The sequence below is a fragment of the Artemia franciscana genome, chromosome 13, assembly GCF_032884065.1.
Source record: "Artemia franciscana chromosome 13, ASM3288406v1, whole genome shotgun sequence".
Classification (NCBI taxonomy): domain Eukaryota; kingdom Metazoa; phylum Arthropoda; class Branchiopoda; order Anostraca; family Artemiidae; genus Artemia; species Artemia franciscana.
The window spans coordinates 30,628,233-30,653,427 of NC_088875.1; the positions used below are offsets into that span (position 1 = coordinate 30,628,233).

A 25,195-nucleotide genomic window follows, 5' to 3' on the forward strand; every position below is an offset into this window, starting at 1 on the left:
GATTCTTTGATACTTGGTGTATATTATAAAGCAACAATTCCATTACTTTTGTAGTTAGACTAGATTCTTTACATAGCCTAAGCCTATATGAGATCATTGGAGGAGGGCTGGGGACAAACTATCAAAAATATAAACCAAACCAAAAAAATGGGCATAAATTAGCAATCGAAGAATTTGTCTCTTTTTGTTCTAGCATATCTCCTTCTAAAGAGGCCTAATTATAGACTTTTACTATAGCAACTACAAAAAGAATTTAGGCTAATGCATGTCCAAGATTGAGAACCTGTAATCCATGTTTAGGAAAGTTATGGCTTGAAAAAACTAGCCCAGCTATTTGTCCAAGATTAGGCATTGTCTGAGCAGTTGGGGTCTTACCCTAAAGGCCCAAATTAGGATCCAAGAAGGAATTTTCTAACTAATTGTCTGCATTCTTTTAAATTTATTAGGCCTGGAAGAATTAATGAGTACGGGTCCTAGGCTAGATACAAAAAAAGGGAAAAAAACCACAAGAAGCAGAAATATTAGAAGTCAAAAGATCAATATCAAGGCTTAGCTTACAGTCCCATGAGAAGCAGAACTGCCTATAGGCCAAGGACCAACCCAAACTTAAAACATGTCTTTTTCTAAGTAAAGATAGGTAGGCCTAGAACAAAAAGGATGCAGCCTAGGTAAACTCCGGGGATAGGCTAACTCAAAACAAACAGAATTAGGCCAAGGCTCAGTCTAGGGCTATGTGTATCTTGACCAAGACCTGGCAAGTTTTAAATTACCAAGATATCCTACAATCTTTTAACTTACTAAAGTTTAGTTTTGTGTGAATGAAGTGCATTATAAGTTTAAACATAAGCTGAGCAAGTGGTTGAAACTGTATGTAAAAACAATAGGCTAAATCATGGACTGATTTTTCACATAAACTTGGAGTTTGGGATTTCTTTAATAGCAGCAACTCAAGGAATAACCACAAGTAATAACTGTTCTTTTAGCTTCAAAATAAGTTTTAAAGTTAGTGAATTTATATCTAATCATAATGTATAATCTCCATAGACCTAATCTTACCTTTTTTAGCTACTCAAATCTCATTATTTCCATCAATATTGGCTAATTTTGACTTTAGTTGCTACACCATCAAGCGCCATTATGCGTATGTTTCTTAGCTAAGCAGTAATCCCTTGGTAGGAGGGAGTGGGGTTGACCTGTCCGCAAACAGCTGAATTAAAAAAGGATTTGAAACAGAGATTTAATAAAAATGTAGCTTTTTGCAGCTTCTAAGCATTTTTAATCGTTTTAGTTTCCTTACTCTATTTTTAAATGCTCTTTTGTCTGAGTTTAGGGATCAAACTAGCGGGCGCGGGCGGGTGGTACTGACTTTCCACCTCCCATGCAAGTAATTATCTCCAGGTCCTGGTGTAATTAGGAAAATTCCGTATTGTAACTTTGGACATAGATACAAGCCAAAAAAGAATGGTAAATGAAAGAGAAACATTAAGTTATAGAAAAAAGGAAATAAAAATAAAGTACATTTGTACTTTTAATTAAGAGTTTTTCCATCTTGTTATCGTGCGCAAGACCGAAAGGGACGCCAATCAGAGAGGGGGAAGGTAGTGGGGCAATTGACCGTCTGGATTTTGGAAAATACCCTTTTTGATATTTTCATTAAAAACAAAAAAAAATGCAGCCTGTAATTTTGAAATATAGATTTATTTGGTCTTTATTTTGAAAAATTTAAAATAAATCCTGTGTTCCCCTACGTTTTTGTAAATTGGTACTGCTAGACAAATGACATCCAATACTGGGCTCTAGGCCCCAGGGCCCATTTTTTACCCCTCTAATCACCCTTCTTTATTATTGCAGCACTGATGCCCATGAATTTGATGCGTCATATTAGGGACTTAGAGCATTAGGTGTGAAGAACTTCGAGCAACATTCCTTTATCTTCCTTCTGCAATAATAGTTTTACATTGTATGCTGCTGCATAATTTTTCCCGAAATATCTGACAGTAAATCCCTTTTAATTTTCTAATTTCTGCGGCAAAAAAATCGAAAAAATATTTTAATTACAAAAAAAGATTGAAAATTTTTTCCACTGGTCACTTTTGAGGTTTGAGCTCTATATAATTTCCTGGGGGGTACTACCCCCATGCATCTGTCTGAAGCTTTTCCGTGAATCGTTCAAAAGACGTGACACAATATTTGAAAAGTTGAGATGAATTTATCCAAACGAAGTCATAGAAATGACTCTATGCGAGAACAGACATCCCAAACAAATTTTTTTCCAAAATACGGGGGATACAGGTGACTGATTTCATTAAACCCCTTAGAAGTTTTGGTGGAGCGGTAGCCCATTGATATATGTTTATGTTCATTCCAAATTTGACTTGATTATTTAATTTTCTTTTTGACTTCTGTTCTTTATAAGTTTCAATTATTCGTTCATGACAATATATGCTATTTACAAATTTAACTTGATAGTCCGTTTTAATTTCTGTTTGTTTTGGGCTCATTAAATCATTCGTAATAATGTTGCTTATTTTAAGCTTTACTAATTGGTTGCTTCGGTTTCTGCTTTTTTAAGATTTTTATATCACTCTTTTTTTTATCATTTTTCTATTTTTTTTTTCAGTTTTCCTTTGACGAATTCTATTTTGGAAACATTTTTTAATTCATTTAGATAAAGCTGTGAAAATTCCGAACCAGATCTCCAAATAAAGAATGTGTCTCCACTTTAAAATACAGAGGTTTTAACGATTCCTTTTTGAATTCCTATATTTTAAAAACAATTCACAAGTTTCCCACGTTTTTCAATTTGCCTTTCTCCCCTCTGCAAAACGAACTCACCAATATAAATTCTCAAGCACCTGCCATCTTCAAAATAATTAAATTAAGAAATATAAATTTTTTCAACTGAAAGTAAGAAGCAGCCTTAAAACTTAAAACGAACAGAAATTGTTACGTATATGGGAGGGTTACCCCCTCCTCAATACCCTGCTCTTTACGTTTAAGTTTGACTTTTTATTCCAATTGTTTAAGAATAACTCCTGAGAGACAAGGGCAGTTTAATTAGAATAATACGCTTTTCAAAAAATAAAACTTAGCTCTAAATTCTTAGTTCTAAAGTTACAAAAAAACCTTAGCGTACACAGTGAGGTTTAGAGGAGGGGCAACCCTCCTCATTAACGTGATAATTTCTATTCGTTTTAAATTTTGATGTTCCTCCTTACTTTCAGTTGAAAAAAATTGTTTCTTGTATTTAATTTCCGATCGTTTTTAAATAATTCTGGAAAATCAGGGTCCTTCTCTATGGAAAATCCCTTTCCCTCACGGTACATTCGTCCATGAAAAGATCCTTCCACGTACCTCCCCCCCCCCCGTGCGAAACATCAGTACAATTCCCAATAGCCAATACTATGTGTACATAATGGGCAAAGTTTATATCCAGCAGCCCTTCCTCCCGAGGTTGTTGGGGGTCAAGCCATCATTCACAAACCTAGTTATTAGATTCTTCGACTATGCTGAACAATATGGCTATCTCAAAATTTGATCGGACGACTTTGGGAAAAAGAGGCAAGGGAGGGGGGCTAGCTGCCCTCCAATATTTTTGATCACTTAAAAAGGTTGTTAGTAGTAGCAGTAATAGTAAGGATGTGTGTTTATTGTGCCTAAAACGTTTGATTTCTGATCAAATGAGCCCTCTCCCGATCTTCAAGGATCAATGGTTAAATACGAGGAAAAAACAAACAAGCAAATAAACACACATCCTTACTATTACTGCTACTACTAACAACTTAGTGCAGCACCAAGCCGCCTGAGGCCAACACAGCTATGCTTGCTCCTCCTCTATCCCAATTTATTTATAGTCTCCCTCTTTCCACCCTTCCAGGAAGTTTCCGTTTTCTTTAAATATTTCCTTATGACATCCTTCCACTTTAGATGAGGACGACCTCCTATCTGTTTATTCCTAGACGGTTGGCCGAAAAGGACAATCTCCGGCAATCAGCTATCCTTCATCCGTAGAACGTACCCTAGCCATCTCAGCCTTTCTTTCCTTATAGCCCTAGAAAGCGGGAGTGAACCACATTTTTCGTACAGCCTACTGTTTGAAATACGGTCAGTCAGTCAGGTACCCAGAACAATCCGTAGGCAATCTGGAAAATATCTAGTAAATCTTTATCCGCTTTACAATGAGCCCATTCTTCAGAGCCATATTTGGCCACTGTCATCACTGTACCTTGCAATATTCTAATCTTGGTTTGTAGACTTATCTTCCTATTCTTCCAAACTTTATTTTTAACTGTACGAAAAAAACACCCTGGCCCTTGGCTGTTCTACTTTTAGTGTCTTCACTGCTCCCACCGTCTTTACTAATAATACTACACCGGTAAGTGAAGCTGCTCATCTAATCAATCTTTTCGTTATCCAACGTCACCTTTTCACCCGAAATCGCAAAACCTCTAAATGATCATTCATTTTGCTCAGAGTTTCATCTAGGATGCTTAAATCATCAGGATAATCTAAGTTCAGGAGTGTTTTCCTCCCCATTTGATTCCGTGGCCTCCCATTGCCTTTCAAGTGCTCCTTAAGACAAAGTCCATCAAAATGATTCATATAAAGCGGGATAGAACACAACCTTGATTAACTCCTGATTTAATACAAAGCTAACTGCTAACCTCATTTCCTACCTTAACCACAGCATTGTTATTCTCGTTCCTTGAACTAATCACTTTAATGTATTTTTCTGGTATACCATAGAAGGGCAAGACCTTTGCTAAAGCTCTTCTATCAACGGAATTGAACGCTAGCTCATAATCTATAAAATTGAGAACCAGAGATGTTTGACAATTAAGGCACCTCTCAATTATTAACCTAAGAGTGAAAATTTGGTCGACACATCCTCTGTCTTTTCTAAAACTACACTGTTCTTCTCTTAAAACTCTGTCTACAGCATCTCTCAGTCTAGAAAGTATCAGATTACTAAGTAATTTGGTACCTACAGAGACCAGACTAATGACTCGACAATTACGATACTGACTCTTATCACTTTTCTAATAAAGTGGTATAATCAAGGTTTTTCTAAAATCGTTAGGTTCTTCCCCTTAATCAAAAATCATAGTCATAATCTTAAGTAACGTATATCTAACCTGAGAGCCACCATATTTAAGAAACTCCTCTACCACACTATCAGCACCTGGAGCCTTATTATTTTAATCCTTATTTTTATTCTTATTATTTTTAATCCTTTTAGTACTGCCGCTAATTCTTCCTCATAAAACAAATCTTCCCTCACATGCAAGTTTTCACAAACTTTTCGATTTTCCTCTATATCTTTTCCTGCAACTGTATCTCAGTTTAGCACATTCTAAAATGTTCCGACCATCTCTCTTTAACTCTTTCCTTATCACTAACTGTGGCCCTGTTCTTATCTTTAACAAGGACCTGTCCGGATTGACTACTCCCTGCCAATTTATTAACATGCCAGTACAATATTTTACTATTATGCCCTCTAGCTGAATATTCCAGATCCTCAGCAATTTTATCCATGGCCTCTACTTCACAGCTCCTTGTTTCATATTTTGATGCTTTCTCCACTTTCCTTAAATTCCTTTTGTTTTCATATGATCTATCACTCAGATAATTCTTGTACAAACCCATTCTCCTCTTTTATAAAAACTAAGCTGTTTACTAATATTCCTAGATGAAATCTTAACTTTCTTCCCTAAGACACCATCAGCATATTCACAAATTGTTTTAAAAAAATTATTTCAACTTTCTTCCATATTGTCAAATTTTAAACTCTCAAGTTTAGTATACAAATGTTCTTGGAAAGCATCTCTCAAATTCTCATACTAGAGTCTACCAACATTATAATCTCCTGGGATGCAGTTACCCTTCCGAATTTTCAGCTTTAAATCAAGCCTAGACACTACTAGATGGTGATCTTTACTTTTAACATCAATAACAGCACTCCTGCTTACCCTAGTATCTTGTATTGATTCTGTCAATCTTTGGTTTATTATAACATAATTAATAACATCATGTGATACCACGTTTTCTTATAGGCCATTTTATGACCAAACACCGTATAGGACTACTAGATTGTTATACCTACAAAATTGCAAAAGTCTGTAGCCAATACTGCATTCTATTCCTACACCAAATTTACCTAGGGTAGGATACCATCCATCCCTATTTCTACCAACCTGGGTGTTAAAACTCTTAGTAGAAACATTATATATCTACCTGAGATCCTGTCGATCCTGTCGAGTCATTAGTATCTCGGTCAGTCGGTTCTACAGGGGTATATAATACTATAGCTTTACCCTGAACTTCTTAGTCATGAAATGAGTTTTAGTAGTCTGTTATTACTACATTCCCAGCCTGAAAAAGACTTAGCAGCTTCCTAATTCATCATCAGCCCTATTTCCTGTCTATGTACCCCATCCTTCTGGCCTGAGTAAACAAATTCTGCATCACCTAATTTCATGTTCCCTACCCCTAGGATATGAGTTTCTAAACTGTCGAATTGTCTTAATTTGTCAGTCAAACTGTCGCTACGATAGCCATTTTTTGAACGTGATAACTCCCCAAGTTCCAATTTTCATCTTCTTTATGTCTTTGAAATTGCTTTGGTCTCCTTGATCCCGGATACCAGTGCAGGACGGGGTTCAAAATATTTTTCAAGTCTACACCGAAGCGCTAAAGCCGGCTGAGAACCGGACAGCAATAAGTCCCTGGGACCTGCAGTATGAATGGAGGCTTTGTGCAATCCTGGGCTCATCTTGATCTCAATATGGTTTTCAGCACTTGGGCGATGCTGTTCTATCAACAAGAGTGAAAATCCTGCACAGACTGTCTCAAGCCTATTACTTCCAATTCATTATGTATTCATTCCTACAAATATTATCCTACTCGAGGGGTGCCACTCCTCAGGTGGGAATAGAGTTGACTGCAAGGTCTCCAGTCTTGCAGGTACCCCAAAAGGGTTGAGACAGCCCTTTGCAGAGGCTATTGTCCATAGATCTAGATCTTATGCCCTGCCTCAGTTGTCCTCCTATAGAGGATCATCCAACGATGGTGTTCTGCGTCACTATACAATTCAACCCACTATTTTGGAGTAGGTTTGTAACTCACATGATATGTGGACATGCCTATGGGTCATATTGAGTGTACATTTGTTGGGCCTTCTTCCTCCTCTGCCTGTATTTATAGCCCAGAACGAGGGTGCCCCTTTTTCTATTATGGACCCCCAGGGACAAGGTCCCTTTTGGTCCGTGCCTCCTAGGGAGGTACCCTACATATCTTAAGGGAGTTCCTCCTACATATATGAAAGGGAGAACGTAAAATTTGAAACTCTCAAATTTAGTATTCAACTATTCCTGGAAAATTTCTCTCAAATTATCATCTTTGATTTTACTAAAATTATAAATCCCCGGGTGGTGGTTACCTTTCCAAAATTACATCTTTAAATAAGTTCTAAACACTACTAGTTGGTGATCTTTACTTTTAACATTCATAACAGCCCTCTTGTATACCCTAGTATCTTGTATTGATCATACCAGTCTTCGTTTTAATATAACGTAATCAATAAGGTCTGCTGTCTTGCCATCACGTGAATACCATGTCAACTTATGGGCCGTTTTGTGAGCAAACACCGTATTAGTTATATATAGATTGTTCAACCTACAAAATTGCAGAAGTATGTAGCCATTACTGTTTTCTTTTCCCACACTAAATTTACCTAGGCTAGAATACCATCTATCCCTATTTCTACCGACCTGGGCGTTGAAACTTCCTAGTAAAAATACCATATTTCTACCTGAGAACCTGTCTATTCGTTCCTGTAACTGCAAGTAAAATTTATCTGAGTCACTAGTATATCCGTCAGTCGGTTCAACAGGGAAATACACTACTATAACTGATAGCTGGAACTTTTTAGTCAGAAAATGAACATTACTAATTCCTTATTAATACTTTCCCAGCTTAAACAAGACTTGGTAGCTTCCTTATTCATTATGAGCATTACTCCCTTTCTATGTACCCCTTACTGCCTGCCTGAGGAAATAAATTCTATATCATCTAATTTCATGCTTCCTACCCCTGGGATATGACTTTCTTAAACTCCAAATTAGTCTAGTTCGGATCGTTTGATCGTCAGTCAAAATATCGATGCAATAGTCATTTTTAACGTCTTTGCTTTTGCAAGTGTTATCTGCAATTATGAGCAAGTTTTAAAATCAGCTTACAAAAGAGCTTTAGCAAAGGTCTTATAGTGTATGGTATACCAGGTAGATACATTTAAGTGGTTAGTGCTATGTATGAGAACATCATTGCAACACTTAAGGTAGGAAATGAGGTTGAAAGCTACTTTTACGTTAAATCAGGAGTTAAGAAGGTGTGCGACCTGCTTCCCTAAACGGAAAGCAGGTCGTCTTCGGTTGTGGTGGGAGGATGTCATAAATAATGGTTTTTAAGGGGAATGGGAACTCCCTGGGAGAGTGTAAAGAAGGGCGCTTTGAAGAGGTAGCAGTTATGCCATTGACGCTTTAAAATGAGCCATAGAGGCTACTCTTTTCTTCCTTTAATGATTAAGGATGACGAGGAAGTTAAGTGGGGACCTCTTATGGGCAAGTTGTAGGTCATAGTTATATGCTGAGTACCAGACAAATCTAATACAATGATTCCCCGAGTTTTTGCATGCATTTCTTCGGTTATTCCATTTTCTAAAAGTTCTGAATCTCGATCTAGAGATTGCATTGTCAATTCATATAGGGTCATGTAGGATTTATCAAAGGATAAATTTTAGAGTAGAATTGTATCTACTTTACATACAAAAGATGAAAGTCCGAACATTTCAAAGGAGAATTTTTCCATGATCCTAGGGCACTAGCATTTTTTATGAAAGCCAAAGTAACTTTTGAAGTAGTTTCACCATTGGTAAATGACGAATCGGTGTAGGTACTTGTACCCTTAGCAATATGCCGTTGATTCATGATTGTATTAGGATTGAGCACCTTCATCCTCTACCTTTTCTTAAGCAGCACTATTCTTCTCTTAAAACTTTGTCTACAATATCTCTCAGACTAGAAAGTATCATATTAATATAATATGCCGTTGATTCATGATTGTATTAGGAATGAGCAGTTTGATAATATTTCCACTAGCTCTTATATCAGTTGCAAAAGCAACAGAACTCATAACTTGTTGCTTTCATACATGAAGTATTGCCGAGGTAATAGATACTGTTACATTAGGTGCAGTACCAAATACTATTCGCAAAGTAAAGTGGGACGAAGCAGGTGGTAGCTTTATACCAATCTTAACATTGGGAGGCAGCCATTGAGGTTAATTAAATATCTCATGATTTATTTTCCCAACTAAGTGTAAAACTTTAGTTTTCGCATCTTCAAGTATGTTGGTAGTGACAGAGTCCTGTTTATATTCATATCCAATAGCCAAACCTTTCACTAGTTTGTTTAACAGTGGGTTTATCAACATAATTTGTAAATAACTTGCATAATTTGAAAGTTTGTTGCTTGTACTTTCCAACGTTCCATTTATGTAGACACTGATTTGTCAAAACAAATTGTGTAGTACACAAATTGTAGTACACAATTTTCACAGGATGACCCCTCGGCTGCACTTGTTTATTCATTATAAGATTTTTTGACAATCACATATAATCTATAAATGTGAAAGTTAAAATATATGAAATAATCTTCACTGGAATAAATACGAAAATGTACGTTTTAAGAGAGCGGTTGCCGTAGGTAAAATCGTTCATAGCAATCATGCTTTACACTTATACCAACATATTCTGCATTGAAAAGATTTAGAGATGCGAAGAATGATATTCATTATGTGGTAGATATGTCATTTCTGGGAAAAGAAATCCCTTTTCGATTTAACAATTTTTACTCTTGGTTTCCTTTTCTTCTTCGACAAGAGCAGTTTTTTGCGCTTCTTGGCTGAGTTGAGATTGATGAGTGATGAGGTGTTTCTTGCCTTTTTAAAACTTCCCGCTTTGTCTTGATTTCAGTCGCTTGTGCAGGGATTGGGCACTGAACCCAAGATTTTGTGAAAAACTCTCTTTAAAATCTTTTCCATAGCCCCAATCGTGTAGAGTAGAGGATGCAAAATCTGCGGCAACCGGTACGATGTAAGGTTTGGACAGGGGTAATGCAGAGCAAAACGACTTCGCAAACCAAGTGCCAAGACCTTAACCAGACATTGAAAAACGGCCCCTGTAATAGTCCATTTCATGACCCAATTGTCGTGGTCTGTAGTACAGTAGTAACATAGCAATCAATATGAGGCCAATCAAAAGAATTTTTCTGTTAGCCATCTCTCTGAATGCGCTAAAAATGACATGTAATCACAGCTAAACCGTTTGTTATTGCTAGAGGGTCGCCCAATTCACTTCACAGTGCTCATTGACAGAGCTCCAAATACGAAGTGTTGACTGGAATATGTTGAAGTGCTTTATATTGTAGTGATAAATATGTTCGTGAGTGATTTTCCGCTCAAGAATACATATAAGGGAGATATTGTATAATTACTCTTAAAGTCTCGACCACCGATATGTCAATAAATATACAATTGTCAGATAAGAACCCGGGTGCACAGTCTGTATATATAAAATGACCCTTGCCATTGAAATTTTTGCTCCAATAATACGATTTTAAAAACTGGAAGCCTTACATAAATCCTTATTAAGGATAATACTTTCATTCTTAAATGGATTGGTAAGTAAATTCTTGAATAGTTTAATGTTAAGCCACCACTTTTTGAAATCACACTTTTGTTGATAACTCGACACAACTAGTGCATATTGTTGTCTTCCTTGCAGGATATGCTGGCTTATTTTATTTGGGTATGCGCACCTTATTTTTTGGTGGGGGGAGGAGGTATATAGGTAGAGGCTTACCTGTTGGTATCTACGAGAGATATCCATTTTAGAAAATCCTGATGTGTCACTTTCAAAATCTAATACAAGGCCGATGAGGAAGTTTGCTGAATATCCGTTTCATAGCCTCCAGGGGACAATAGAAAATTACTCGGTTCCCGCGAAGAAGAATAGCGGATCACGTGACACTTCTGGTTTCTGGAAATAGCTGGATACTTTTTGTTTACCAATAAACCTTTGGCCCATGAAAATCAAGTGGTGTCTAGACTCTATAACGGTTCTGCTCATCGAAAATGGTGGGAAAAATATTCTGTTTGCTGACACGAAATGGCTATGTGTGGGTGAAGAACGAAAATATTGGTTGACGGACAATTAAGACTCTATCCTTACTTGAGGGGCCCTGAAGGTTTTTTCCTGGTTCTTGTGGGCTCCTGAAGGGTTTTTAAGGAATCAACGAAACAATTAAGTAACTAACACATGGATCGCTTAGAAAACATTCCCTATTGTGTAATTAACACCTGCATCTTTAGAAAACATTCACTACTACGCAACATGCACCTGAATCTTGCCCTTAGGGGGTCATTGTTAAACTTTTTCGTCATCTTTAATCATTAAAGAAAGAAAAGAATAATACCTATGGATCCATTTAAAACCAGTTAGGCGCCACTACTTAGCTTGGGATAGAGCAGGGGCGTGTGTGCCTTGGTGCTGCAGTGAGTTGTTAGAAGTAATAGTAATTTCAAACTCAGTGTCGATGTGCTTTGACCAAGAGGATTCTAATGTACAAAAAATTTCCGGGGCAACATCCCCTTCACCCTCAAAAAAAGAAAAGCGAGATTTGAAAGAGGACAAGATAGATTTTTTTTGACCGGCTTGAAACTTATATCCTTTAGTCCTAAGGATAAGGGAACCCCAAGTGTATAAGGAAAACAGAAAAACATTCCCCCCCCCCTAATGCGGGAAGCCGAAGCTGGAATTTCCCACGGTAGCAACTTTTTATTGTCGGTTGGGGGAGGGGATTTCCAGGAAAAATTTTGACACACGGGGGTTTTCTGGGATGATTCAAAAATGAACTGAAATTAAAATCTTCTGCAAAAAAATTACGTTATGGAGATTTTTTAGGCGGAACGCTGTGCAAAAAATTTTTAAGAGGAATTTTCATCGATAATGGGATTGTCCAGTGGGAAAATTTCTGAGTAGGGGGGCATTTTCCGTGGGAAGAACTTTACTTGGTGGAGTTTTTTGTAGAGGAAAGAAATTTTCCTTAGAGGGGAGCTGGATTTCCTGGCATTATTCGAAAAGCATTCAGAAACAAAACAAATTTAACTGATAGTAAAGAGCCCAATTAAAACTTAAAACGAATAGAAATTATTCCGCATACGGAAAGGATCGCCTCCTCCTTAGTACCTCGCTCTATATGCAAAAATTTGACTAGTGTCCCAATTCTTTAACAACGAATCTAGAAACGCAAGGGCCATCTAATTAGAATGATAAGCATTTTTAAAAGTACTAAAAATCTTTATTGTGAAGAGCAAGGTTTTGAGTTGGGGGCAAACCCCCTCATATAGGGAGTAATTTAAGTTCTTTTTAAATTTTAATGTTGCTTCTTACTGTCAGTTTGAAAAATATCTAACAATAATAAAAGTTTCCAATATTTTAGTTGCACATCCAAAGGCCTTTATCATTGGAAAACTGTAAAACTAAAAACCCCACATAAACAAACACATAACCTTTAATAAGCGGTCAACATACTTATACATTTCAAAAGTTATATTTTCTAACTTTTAGCGATGAGGTTACAAGAAAAAAATATCTTTAAGAAGGTTCAGTATGGCGATGTCGAAGGACTGCGAGCCGCTTTGGCCTCTTATGCTTTTCCATGGAAGCAAATAGTCAAATCAAAGTTAGGTGACAATATGCTGCATGTTGCTTGTCGACACGGTCAAGCTGGAATTCTAAGGTAAGAAATTATGTTTTATAATACAGTTATAAATCTTACTGATACTTAGTATCAGTAAGATACTTGGCCCCTCTGCCCAACAATATTTTTATGTGTTATAGTGCCTAAAATATCTACAATATCCAAGGTCCTAAATGAAGATGTGCTTTTTTGTAACAAAATTCCTGGCACCCTCAATAACGATGATATGTAGCTAGAACTTGGCAATTGTAATTTTTGAAATCGTAGGAATTTGTCTTAAAGAAGATTCAAGAGTGCAAAACTTTAGCTGGGAGTTTCTTCCAGGGGTAGCTCAGGAGCTATAATTCAAAAGGCGTCATGTAACATGTTGTGTGGGCACTCCAAAAAAACAGATTGCCAAAGATCGTCCTTATCGCGCAACCTTCTAGTGCGAAATGAAAAGCAGATCGTCCCCAAATGGGGTGGGAGGATGTCGTAAGGAAATGTTGAAAACTTCTAGGTAAAACTTTTTGGGACCTTCTTGGGAGGGTTTAAAGAGGGAGGCTTTAAAAAGATTGGTGGAAGAGGAATGTGCGTAGCTGTGTCGGACTTAGGTGGTTTGGTGCTGCAGCAAGTGGTCTCCATCGAATGGTCTATTCTGCTTTTCCATATTTTATTTGGGTCTCAATATCATTTACAATTACTATTTTTTTCCAAATTGGTCCTCATTTTCTCTCTTAAAATTCAGAATTAATTGGGATTTTAAGCTTTTGGAATTATTGCATTTATTTTATCTTTAAGGCTGGATACAATCTTTCTTGTAAAAGCGTTATACGCCAATACATATGGAAAAACGTAAAATGTAATTTTCCGTTTTTTTGATGTCTTGTAAAATTTATAATGTGTGATGAACTGGGTTCTGAATTACCGCTGCTAAGTTGTTCGTTGAAGGAGCTTATTAAACTGTTCACAGCAGTTATTATTTATACTAAAATTATTGTTAAGCTGTTGGTAACAGATGCATAAGAATGCGAAAGGCGAAGAGCTTATGAACATACAAAGCAAACAAATAATTCCATTTTCAACATCAATTTTCATTTGAATTTCATTAGAAACCAGTAAGAGATAAGACTGTTGAATCAAATAATCAAACGTCATTAAAATGTATCATTTCACAGATTTGCAATGCATTAATAGCTACTATAATATAAATTGAAAAGAAAAAGGAAAGAAAAGACTGTTTTGTTAGAGATGGAGCAAAATAAAAGCCTAACTTACAAAAAAAAGAAAAAAAGCTTGGTCACTCTTTATTCAAAAGTATTCGTCTACTATCAATTACAGTCAGCAATAGGATAGTTTATTAATAGGATGTTAGAAACAGATCAAGTAACTCTTGCACACAGCTGCAATTTTATATAAACTGAAAATGATTTTTTGATCTGTTAGCGATGACCAGCATTTTAACCAATCTGCTATAAGCACGATCCTGCGCAGAACCAAAAAATATGATGAGCAAGCTTGCTCTCGACCTAAAAGAATTTTGGAATTTTAACTTAAAATGATGGAAACTCAAGTTTTTTTTCGTCTAAGCCACATTCTACCATTAAAATCTATCGATTCCCCAGCTGGTTATATAGCGTCCCGCCTTTGTACCTTTGCTTTATTATAAGCCAAACTTTTCCCTTTTCTGTCGTCGGGGAATCTGATAGAGAGTACTGGAGAGTCTCTCTGCTCTTAGCTGAGGCTTTAAGAGCAAAATAGCTTGATTGAACTCCAATAAGAAACCTCCGTAAGAAAATTGACTAGCGGTTTTTTTCATTGTCATCGATTTTTCCTTGTACTTTTTTCATGCCCTTGTTCTATAGTAGCAAAACAGAATAGAACTAATATTAGACGACAAAAGGAATAAAATAAAATAAAAAGAGTGATTATTTTTATATAGTGAGTTATTCTTTAAAAAAAAAGAGGAAATAAAATAAAATATGTAAACAAGAAGACTTACTCTTTGAGCAAGTCAAACAAAATATTCACGTTTGTGATATCTGGCTGTTTCATAGTTTTGAAAGTAATTAAAAAGAAACTTGCAAAAAACTAGAGAAAACACGAGTATTGAAAATTTTGTAAACTTAGATAATAAGATAAGATTTATTTCAACAACAATAAAAAAATAACAAAAAAAATTCAATAGTACAAACTCAAAACCCCAGAAAAGCTCCATGGCCTGTAAGAAGGATGATCATGATGCAAGACACTTAACATTAAACTATTAAAAATTTAAAAACATTATATGCAAAACATTTACTCATAAAAATTAAGGAAAGAGAAAAAAGAGACGGAAGGAAAGAGAGAAAGAGAATTAAGTAAATATGCTTTATGACAACTGTTTTCGACCCCGAGGTCTAAAACTATAATAATAAATAAATAAAAAAAATAAGGTGTTTTGATAACGTCAAAATGCAGATCGTTGTAACAAACTGTTTAAAAGAACTAACTAATGCTAAAAGTAACCAAAATTCTACAAAAAGAAGAAAAAACCAGAGAAAACACGAGCATTGAAAATTTTGTAAACTTAGATAATAAGATAAGATATATTAAAAAAAAACAACAACAGAAAGCATCCAATAGTACAATCTCAAAACCCCAGAAAAGCTCCATGACCAGTAAGGAGGGGGATCGTGGTACATTTAATTATTAAAAATTTAAAAATATAATATGTAAAACATTTACTCATAAAAATTGAGGAAAGAGAAAAAAGAGACGAAAGGAAAGAGAGAAAGAGAACTAATTAAATAAGCTTTATGACAACTGTAATTGATCCCTAGGTCTAAAACTGTAATCTATATATATAAAAATAAGTTGTCTGTCTGTCTGTGGATGGATCAGGTGACGTCACCTGAAAAAACTGGATCAGGTGACGTCAAAACTGAAAAAACTAAAAAAAGGCAAAAACTACAAAAAAAACTAAAAACATAAAAAAAATAAAAAAGCTAAAAAACTAAAAAAACTAAAAAAAGGCAAAAACTACAAAAAAAACTAAAAACTAATAAAAAAGCTAAAAAACTAAAAAAACTAAAAAAAGGCAAAAACTACAAAAAAAAACTAAAAACTAATAAAAAAAATAAAAAAGCTAAAAAACTAAAAAAACTAAAAAAACTAAAAAAAGGTAAAAAACTAAAAAAACTAAAAACTAAAAAAAACTAAAAACTAATAAAAAAAATAAAAAAGCTAAAAAACTAAAAAAACTAAAAAAAGGCAAAAACTACAAAAAAAAACTAAAAACTAATAAAAAAGCTAAAAAACTAAAAAAACTAAAAAAAGGCAAAAACTACAAAAAAAACTAAAAACTAATAAAAAAAATAAAAAAGCTAAAAAACTAAAAAAAACTAAAAAAACTAAAAAAAGGTAAAAAACTAAAAAAACTAAAAACTAAAAAAAACTAAAAAAAGGAAAAAACTGAAAAATAAGCTAAAATAAAGGTAAAAACCAATAAAAAACTAAAAAAAAAACTGAAAAAACTAAAAAAAGGCAAAAACTACAAAAAAAACTAAAAACTAATAAAAAAAGTAAAAAAGCTAAAAAACTAAAAAAACTAAAAAAACTAAAAAAAGGTAAAAAACTAAAAAAAATAAAAAATAAAAAAAAACTAAAAAAAAGGAAAAAACTGAAAAATAAGCTAAAATAAAGGTAAAAACCAATAAAAAACTAAAAAGAAAAAAAGGAAAAAACTAAAAAAAATTTTCATCTAAAAAACTAAAAAAAACTAAAAAAGGTAAAAACTACAAAAAAAACTAAAAACGAATAAAAAAGCTAAAAAACTAAAAAAACTAAAAAAAGGCAAAAACTACAAAAAAAACTAAAAACTAATAAAAAAAATAAAAAAGCTAAAAAACTAAAAAAAACTAAAAAAACTAAAAAAAGGTAAAAAACTAAAAAAACTAAAAACTAAAAAAAAGGAAAAAACTGAAAAATAAGCTAAAATAAAGGTAAAAACCAATAAAAAACTAAAAAAAAAACTGAAAAAAACTAAAAAAAGGCAAAAACTACAAAAAAAACTAAAAACTAATAAAAAAAGTAAAAAAGCTAAAAAACTAAAAAAACTAAAAAAACTAAAAAAAGATAAAAAACTAAAAAAAATAAAAAATAAAAAAAAAATAAAAAAAAGGAAAAAACTGAAAAATAAGCTAAAATAAAGGTAAAAACCAATAAAAAACTAAAAAGAAAAAAAGGAAAAAACTAAAAAAAATTTTCATCTAAAAAACTAAAAAAAACTAAAAAAGGTAAAAACTAAAAGAACTAAAAAATAAAAAAATAAATGACGACACTCAAAGAGAAAGCGACCAGGACAAAAGGAATGTTCGATTAGCAATCAACAAAGCACCGGAACACAGGGAGTATAAATGACGACCAAGACATAAGTAAAAAAAAAACTAACAAAACTAAAAAGAAGGTAAAAACTACAAAAAAACTAAAAAGAAAAAAAAACTAAAAACTAATAAAAAAACTAAAAAATCTAAAAATCTAAATAAACTAAAAAAGAAAAAAAAAAAGGAAAAAAATAAAGGAGAAAAACAAAACTAAAAAACGAATGTATATACAGACCGGGACACCGGGATACAAATGACGACCGGGACACAGGGAATATAAATGACGACCGGGACACAGGGACACAACTACAACGGGGACACCGGGGGAAACAGGGGGATATAAATGACGACCGGGACACCGGGGCAGGGAATGGTCGATTAACAATCACCATCAACAAAGCTCAAGGGCAATCATTAGAATCATGAGGTATAGATCTGAATACAGATTGTTTTCCCATGGACCATTATATGTTGCATGTTCAAGAGTCGGTAAACCTGACAATCTATTTATATGCAAAGACAATGGGACAGCAAAGAATGTTGTATATTCACAAGTTTTACGTAGTTAAAACCATATATCTATATATATATATATATATATATATATATATATATATATATATATATCTATCTATATTCACAGGTGGGACTTAGGGACACAACTACAATGGCGCGTAACTATTATGGCGCGTAACGACTTACGCGCGCGGGGGGGCTTGGGGGGGGCGCGAAGCGCCCCCACCAACTAGGTGTTGGGGTGGCGCGAAGCGCCACCCCAACAGCTAGTAGTAAATAAGTAAAAAAGAGTTAAGGTCATATGATAACGTCAGCATACGGATCGTTGTAACAGACCGTTTAAAAGGAATAACTAAGGCTAACAGTAACCAAAATTCTAAGAAAAAAAGAAGAAGAAAAAAAGTTGGATAACACTATATACGTCAAAGTATATACAACTAATCATATGGAAACCAAATTTTTTTTGAGTATTTTGAAGGTGCCAAAAAATGGCATTCTTGAGTCGAATCAGCTCATAGATTTTGAAGACTAAAAATGTTGCATAAGCAAAATTGAAATTAAAAAGTAATCTACGTAGACATAGGCCTCACCAAGACCTGAACTTCCAAACATATTTTAGAGTTGAGCCCAACAGGTGTCAAGATTGAAAGATTTGTCTTCACTAATCTGTCTTTGCATCCAGAAGCGTTACGTTAAGTTACACATATTACGCTTCTAAAATGGTTTAATCTTAAAACTTCAGCCTCCTGCTAATTTTGTCTCATCGCAAGTTTTGGAAGGAAAATGTTACCTATCCTTTTCGTTGTAGTATTTTCCTCCTCCTACAACCTTCTAGATCAAGACCAAAATGAACAGACTGATTTTTGTTTACAGTTCCAAAACAAAAATCCAATTAACACCCAGTCTAAGAGTCGTTGCAACGGGCAACAATATGATTCGTATTCTTCATTGGCTTGATTAATTCCATTAAGGTCTCTCAGCATTTATTCTTTTATTACCTCTTCCTGCAAGTAATATATTCTTGCATATGCTCTACCCTCTCTATTTTTGTGTATACTTTCTCAAACAGTTTGTGGTAACGAACTGTAAGTAAGGAGCAATGCGGCTCAATAGTAACCAAAACTCTAAGAAACAGACGCTTAATAAAAATTAATACATTAAAAGAATCAAATTTTGATTCGTATTCAAAATGTGTAAAATTAATCAAATTTAATCTTACCCATCATAAGTTACGAGCCTGCAAAAATCTGCCCAATTTTTGAAAAAAGGGAGGAAACACCCCCAAAACATCAAGTAATCGAAATGAAAATGAGACCAGCATACCAGAAAACAGAACTGTAAAGGTTTCACGTTCCTATGTACAAAAATGTGGAATTCTGCTTCTTTTTTTTTGCCAGAAGAAAGATAATCGATGCGTGTTTATTTGTTGTTTTTTGTTGTTTATCGAACCAATCACTGTAGAAGATCGGAAGAGGGCTTATTTGATTAGAAATTAAAAGTTCTAGTGCACTTTTTATGTGACCGAAAATATTGGAGGGCAGCTAACCCCTCCCGCTCTAATTTTTTCCCAAATTCACATCGTCGAAAAATCTGTTAACTAGGTCTTTGACGATAACTTAACCCCTACACTCCATGGGGGAAGCGGTGCAAGTTATGAACTTTGCTCATTTCAACATTTAGTATTGAATTTTGGGAACTATACCGACATTTTTCAGGGGGGATTTTTCTGGTGGAGGTGGGGGAAGGTAAAACCCACCTCCGTTAATTCGGAAAAAATAGAAAAAATGAAGTATTTTTAACTTACGAATGGTTGATCAGATCTAAATGAAATTTGATTTTTGAAAGAATATCGTGTCTCAGAGCTGTTATTTTAAATCCCGACAGTATCTGGTGACATTGGGGGGAGTTGGGAGGGGGAAACCTAAAATCTTGGAAAACACTCAGAGTGAAGGGACCAGGATGAAACTTGGTGGGAAAAAAAGCACAAGTCCTAGATACATGATTGACATAACCGGAACGGATCCGCTCTCTTTGGGGTAGTTGGGGGGGGATAATTCTGAAAAACTAGAAAAATGAGGCATTTTTAACTTACGAAGGGGTGATCGGATCTAAATGAAATTTGATATTTAGAAGGATATCGTGTCTCAAAGCTCTTATTTTAAATTCTGACCGGATCTGGTGACATTGAGGGGAGTTTGGGGTGGGGGAACCTAAAATCATGGAAAACGCTTAGATTCTAGGGATCGAGATAAGCTTGGTGGGAAAAATAAGCAGAAGTCTTAAATACGTGATTTACATAATTGGAACGGATCTGCTCTATTGGGGGGGGGGGTTAATTCTGCAAAATTAGAAAAAAATGACGTATTATTAACTTACGAAGAAGTGATCGAATCTTCATGAAACTTCATATTTAGAAGGACCTCGTAACTCAGATCTCTTGTTTTAAATCTCAACCGGATCCAGCGTTATTGGGGGGGAGTTGGGGGGGACCGGAAATCTTAGAAAATACTTAAAGCGGAGAGATCAGGATTAAACTGGATGGGAAGAATAAAAACCTGTCTAAGATACGTGACTGACATAACCGGCCCGGATCTGCTCTCTTTGGTGGAGTTGGGGGGGGGGGTAATTTGGAAAAGTGAGGTATTTGTAACTTACGAAAGGGTGACCAGATCTTAATGCAATTTGATATTTAGAAGGATCTTGTGCTTTAAAGCTCTAATTTCAAGTTCCGACCAGATCCTGTGACACTGGGGAGAATTGGAGGGGGAAACCAGAATTCTTGGAAAACGTGAAAATTGGGGTATTTTTATCTTACGAATAGGTGATCGGATCTTAATGAAATTATATATTTAGAAGGAATTCATGTCTCAGAGCTCTTATTTCGAATCCCGACCAGATTTTTGACATAGGGGGGAGTTGGAAATCTCGGAAAAAACTTGGAGTGGAGGAATCGGGATGAAGCTTGGTGGATAGATTAAGCAAATGTCCTTGATACGTGATTGACGTAACCGTACCAGATTCGCTCTCTTTGGGGGAGTTGGGGGAGGGGTTCAGTGATTTAGCGAGTTTGGTGCTTCTGGACGTGTTAGGACGATGAAAATTGGTAGGCGTGTCAGGGAGCTGCACAAATTAACTTGATAAAGTCGTTTTCCCAGATTCGACCATCTGGGGGGCTAAAGGGAGAGGAAAAATTAGGAAACATTACGTATTTATAATTTACGAGTGGGTGATCGGATCTTAATGAATTTTGATATTTAGAAGGACATCGTGACTCAGAGCTCTTATTTTAAATCCTGACCGGCATTAAGCCTATGATTTTCGTTTTAAATAAATCTATTGATTTTTATAATTTTGTTTGAGCTCATACCATATGAGCTCTTGGCTCTTAGCTGTTCTTACCTCGTCACAAGTGCCATATGAGCTCTTAGCTCTTGTTATAATAGGCTACGGCCTTTGTGATTCAGGAGCCATTCTTAAATAACTATAACACAAAAAAATTAAACTTAAGCGTAAAGAGCAATCTATAGAGGAGAGGGTGAACCCCCTCATATACGTAATATTTTCTGTTCCTTTTAAGTTTTAATGTTGATCCTTGCTTTCAGTTGAAAAAACTTGTTTTTTTTTCCAAGAAAGAAGCGATTTACATGAATGTAAAACAGGACTTACTATAAAAAGATTTTACAAAAGATAATAAAAAGATATATTCCCAGATCAAAACACCGGCCTTTAGATGATTGGGGACCGTTTAACTTATGCATTTGTCTTACCATTACAATTGTTATACAAAATCCTAACGCAATTTAGAAGCTTTCTTTTCACATTTTATTTTAAATAGGCTTTCAAACTGAATTAAAATTAACGATCCTTTTTGAAGGCTTGTAGAAATATATAAACTAATTTATAAAAATTACAGTGTTTACATTTGAATTATTCATTTATCTTGATCAAATTGTTTTGTTTTTTTACATTCATAAAGCTAGTTTAACAGAATCAAATCTGTAATTTTTCCTTTCTTTTTGAATGTCTGGTCAAGTAACAACAAAACAAATGCAAGAGTTAACAGCAGTTATACTTTACAGACTAATCTTATAGTATTTTGACTAATGCGGTAGGTTGAAATCAAGTAGTTTTCAAACTAAACTTCGCTGTAAAAATAGGCTAAAATGGAACAATTAAATCAGTTTCAGCTGTGAAAGTTGAAAATATTTTATTTTAACGTCTTATTATATCTGTTCGTAATCTTAGGGAATGCCTATTATTGGAACTTTGAAGACATTTTACAGTGCAAAAATAGAATGTTAATACATCATTATTTTAGTAATACTCAGACAATCAAAATTCAGGAAAAATTCTTAATACCGACCGGTAAATTTTATTTGCATTACTGAACCCTAATAAATAGCTTAAATCCCAAAAGGTTTTAAATGTACAGGGGTTTCGTAACTACTGATTTTTTTCACATAGTGGTAAAAAAAGAAGAGAAATTTCAGCTTTATCTGATCCAAATTTATACAAGATGGGAGTATGAGTAGTTATAAATTCGATTTTAAGATATTTTGATTTATACTGAATCAATCAAGCATTTCAGGCTATTTGTAATAAAGTGTTAAAAATCCAATAGTCGTGAGTGGTTTGCTAATCCAAATGACTGGGTGCCAAGCTCACCCTGCTGCCTAGAGCAGCCAGCCTACTGTGTTAGTTGATCAGCCCCCATCCTACACAGTTGCTAGCGTAATATAACTTATTTCAACCTTAGTGTTATTTCAACGTGAGTTGTCAGACAGTTCGTGGTAACGAATTATAGTGAGCAGCGACCCGGCTCAATAGTAACCAAAACCCTAAAAAACGGAATTTTGTTACCAATAGCCACATCAAAAGAATCGCATTTTAATGCTGATTTTAAATTTATAAGTTTCATCAAGTTTATTCTTACCAATCAAAAGTTACGAGCCTGAGAATATTTGCCTTATTTTAGAAAATAGGGGGAAACATCCCCTAAAAGTCGTAGAATCTTAACGAAAATCACACGATCAGATTCAAAGTATCAGAGAACCCTATTTTATAAGTTTCAAGCTCCTATGTACAAAAATGTGGAATTTTGTATTTTTTGCCAGAAGGCAGATGACAGTAGCGATCACTAGGGGTGATCGTATCGAACCACTGGTCCTAGAATGTTGCTAAAGGGCTCATTCTAACGAAAATGAAACGTTCTAGTGCCATTTTTAAGTGACCAAAAATTGGAGGGCACCTAGGCCCCCTCCCACGCTAATTACTTTCTCAAAGTCATCGGATCAAAATTCTGAGATAGCCATTTTATTCAACATAATCGAAAAACCTTACAACTATGTCTTTGGGGACGACTTACTCCCCCACAGTCCCTGTGGGAGGGACTACAAGTTACAAATTTGACCAGTGCTTACATAAAGTAATGGTTATCGGGAAGTGTACAGACGTTTTCAGGGGGATTTTTTGGTTGGGGGAGGGATTGAGAACAGGGGGATATGTTGGGGGAACTTTCCATGGAGGAATTTGTCATGGGGGAAGAAAATTTTCATGAATGGAATGCAGGATTTTCTAGCATTATTTAAAAAAAAAACAATGAAAAAATAAATATGAAAAAGTTTTTTCAACTGAAAGTATGGAGCAACATTAAAACTTAAAACGAACAGAAATTATTACGCATATGAGGGGTTCACCTCCTCCTAATACCTTGCTCTTTACGCTGAAGTATTTTTAGTATTTTCAACTATTTATTCTACGGCCTTTGTGATTCAGGGGTCATTCTTAAGGAATTGGGACAAAATTTGAGCTTTAGTCTGAAGGGCGAGGTAATGACGAGGGGGTGAATCCCCTCATATACGTACTACAGAATATAGAAGTACTGTTTTAAAAAGTAGAGTTGAGAGAAAGAGTCAAACTTTAGCGTAAAGAGCGGGGCGTTGAGGAGGCAATAGCCCCTTTCATATACGAAGTAATTTCTGTTCGTTTTAAGTTTTAATGTCGCTCCTTACTTTCAGTTAAACAACTTTTTTTTAATTTAATACTTTCTATTGACGCCAGAGCGTCAATTGCGCCTAACTGAAAACATTATATATTATTTTCTCTTGTACAACATTAATAAGCCAAACAATAATGAGACTTCTAGGAATTAACATCGTTATTTAATACCAGTTGCATTAGTTCTTTTCAGGAATCCTGGTTATTATGTTGACTTTCTTTTTTGTTGTGTTATTTATGTTGATGTTATGAACAATTAACAAACTCGCAATAAAAATTGCATTCAGTAAAGCGCAAACGACGCTCTGGGCTTAGAAGGCTTGGGGGGGGGGGGGTTAGCCCTATTCCTGTCAATGGTAATTTTTCTTCGCTATAAGTTATATTTGATTATTCATTGTAGTTTCTGTTCGTTTCGGGTCTCATTTATTCATTTATAGTCCGTTTTTTCGTTTTAAGTTTTAACTACCGTGTGACTATTTCTGCTTGTCTTTGGTTTTATGTAGCTCTTTACTTTTTGTTGATAAACTTATTAAATTAGTGGTGTTTAATTATTTTTTGTTGGTTTCCAATTGACAGTGTTTTTTAATGGTTAATAAGATAAATATTTGGGAAGTTTTTTTCGGTTTCTCTGCTTAAGAATAAAGATTTTCATTTGATCCCTATATTTGACAACATTTTACAACAAATTTTAATAAGTACTCAAGTATGGTTCTCTAGCATGGGCGGTCCAAAAAAACGAAGGAGGATTTGCTAGATGTTTTTCAGAGAAATTGCCTACGGATTTTTTTTTGGGTACCCGGCTAACCGACCGTATCTCAAACAGTAAGCTGTACAAAGAATGTGGTATAGTCCCGGTTTCTAGGGCAATAATGCGAGAAAGGATGAGATGGCTAGAACACGTTTCACGGATGAAGGATGACAGATTGCCAAAGATTGCCGTTGTCGGCCAAACGTCTAGGACCAAACGAAAAGCTGGTCGTCTCTGAATGGGGCGGAAGAATGATATAAAGAAAGATTTAAGAGATATATGAACTTTTTGGGAGGGTGTAAAGATAGAGGCTTTGAACAGACTGGGATGGAGGAGGATCGTGCGTAGCTGTGTTGGCCTCAGGCGGCTTTGTACTGTACTTGGAGTTGTTAGTAGTATAGAATTTTGGATGAACGGGGATGGAGAATATTATTCATATTGGTTGAAAATCTTCAATTGTTCTAGCCCCCTTTAGGGTTGAAGCCATCCTGACCCCCATACTGATACAACCTTGAATATGAACGAGTGTCGATTACTAATTTTATTGGAAAAATCGTGTGTCGTATTTTATTTTAGCTTCGTATGTGAATAAATCAGAGCATGTTGAGCCTTTTTTTTAAACATTCTGTTTTATTGTTACTAAACTAAAAATAGAAAAACAAATTCCGAAAACCTAAGATGGTTACCCATTCCAGCATCCCTATGATGTTTCATTGACTGGCTAGTGCTGGGAAAAAAAGAAAAATAAGATAAGTCCGGGCATCAAGCATTTT

General features: G+C 34.9%; 2 protein-coding genes and 1 long non-coding RNA gene across 6 annotated transcripts in view; 1 reads left to right on the plus strand and 2 right to left on the minus strand.

Annotated features, from left to right (window-relative positions):
- The window catches only part of LOC136034791 (uncharacterized), a 34,024-nt gene extending 32,766 nt beyond the window's left edge, over positions 1-1,258 (minus strand). Inside the window, exon 1 of one of the 2 annotated variants that reach the window (XM_065716203.1) lies at positions 1,057-1,258. The gene's annotated coding sequence lies outside the window, so the exon portion shown is untranslated. Of the gene's footprint in view, positions 1-798; positions 927-1,056 lie in introns of those variants that run through there. The other variant, XM_065716204.1, reaches the window with a different exon arrangement.
- LOC136034792 (ankyrin repeat domain-containing protein 16-like) overlaps positions 854-25,195 on the plus strand; it is a 152,127-nt gene continuing 127,785 nt past the window's right edge. The window contains exons 1-2 of one of the 2 annotated variants that reach the window (XM_065716205.1): positions 854-964; positions 12,686-12,857. In XM_065716205.1, the coding sequence (XP_065572277.1) occupies positions 12,688-12,857 (170 nt within the window). In that variant the 5' untranslated portion in view covers positions 854-964; positions 12,686-12,687. The other variant, XM_065716206.1, reaches the window with a different exon arrangement.
- LOC136034793 (uncharacterized) overlaps positions 14,097-25,195 on the minus strand; it is a 122,306-nt gene continuing 111,207 nt past the window's right edge. For both annotated transcript variants that reach the window (XR_010619245.1, XR_010619246.1), the window contains exon 3: positions 14,097-14,326. This is a non-coding gene — a long non-coding RNA (uncharacterized LOC136034793). The remainder of the gene's footprint in view (positions 14,327-25,195) is intronic.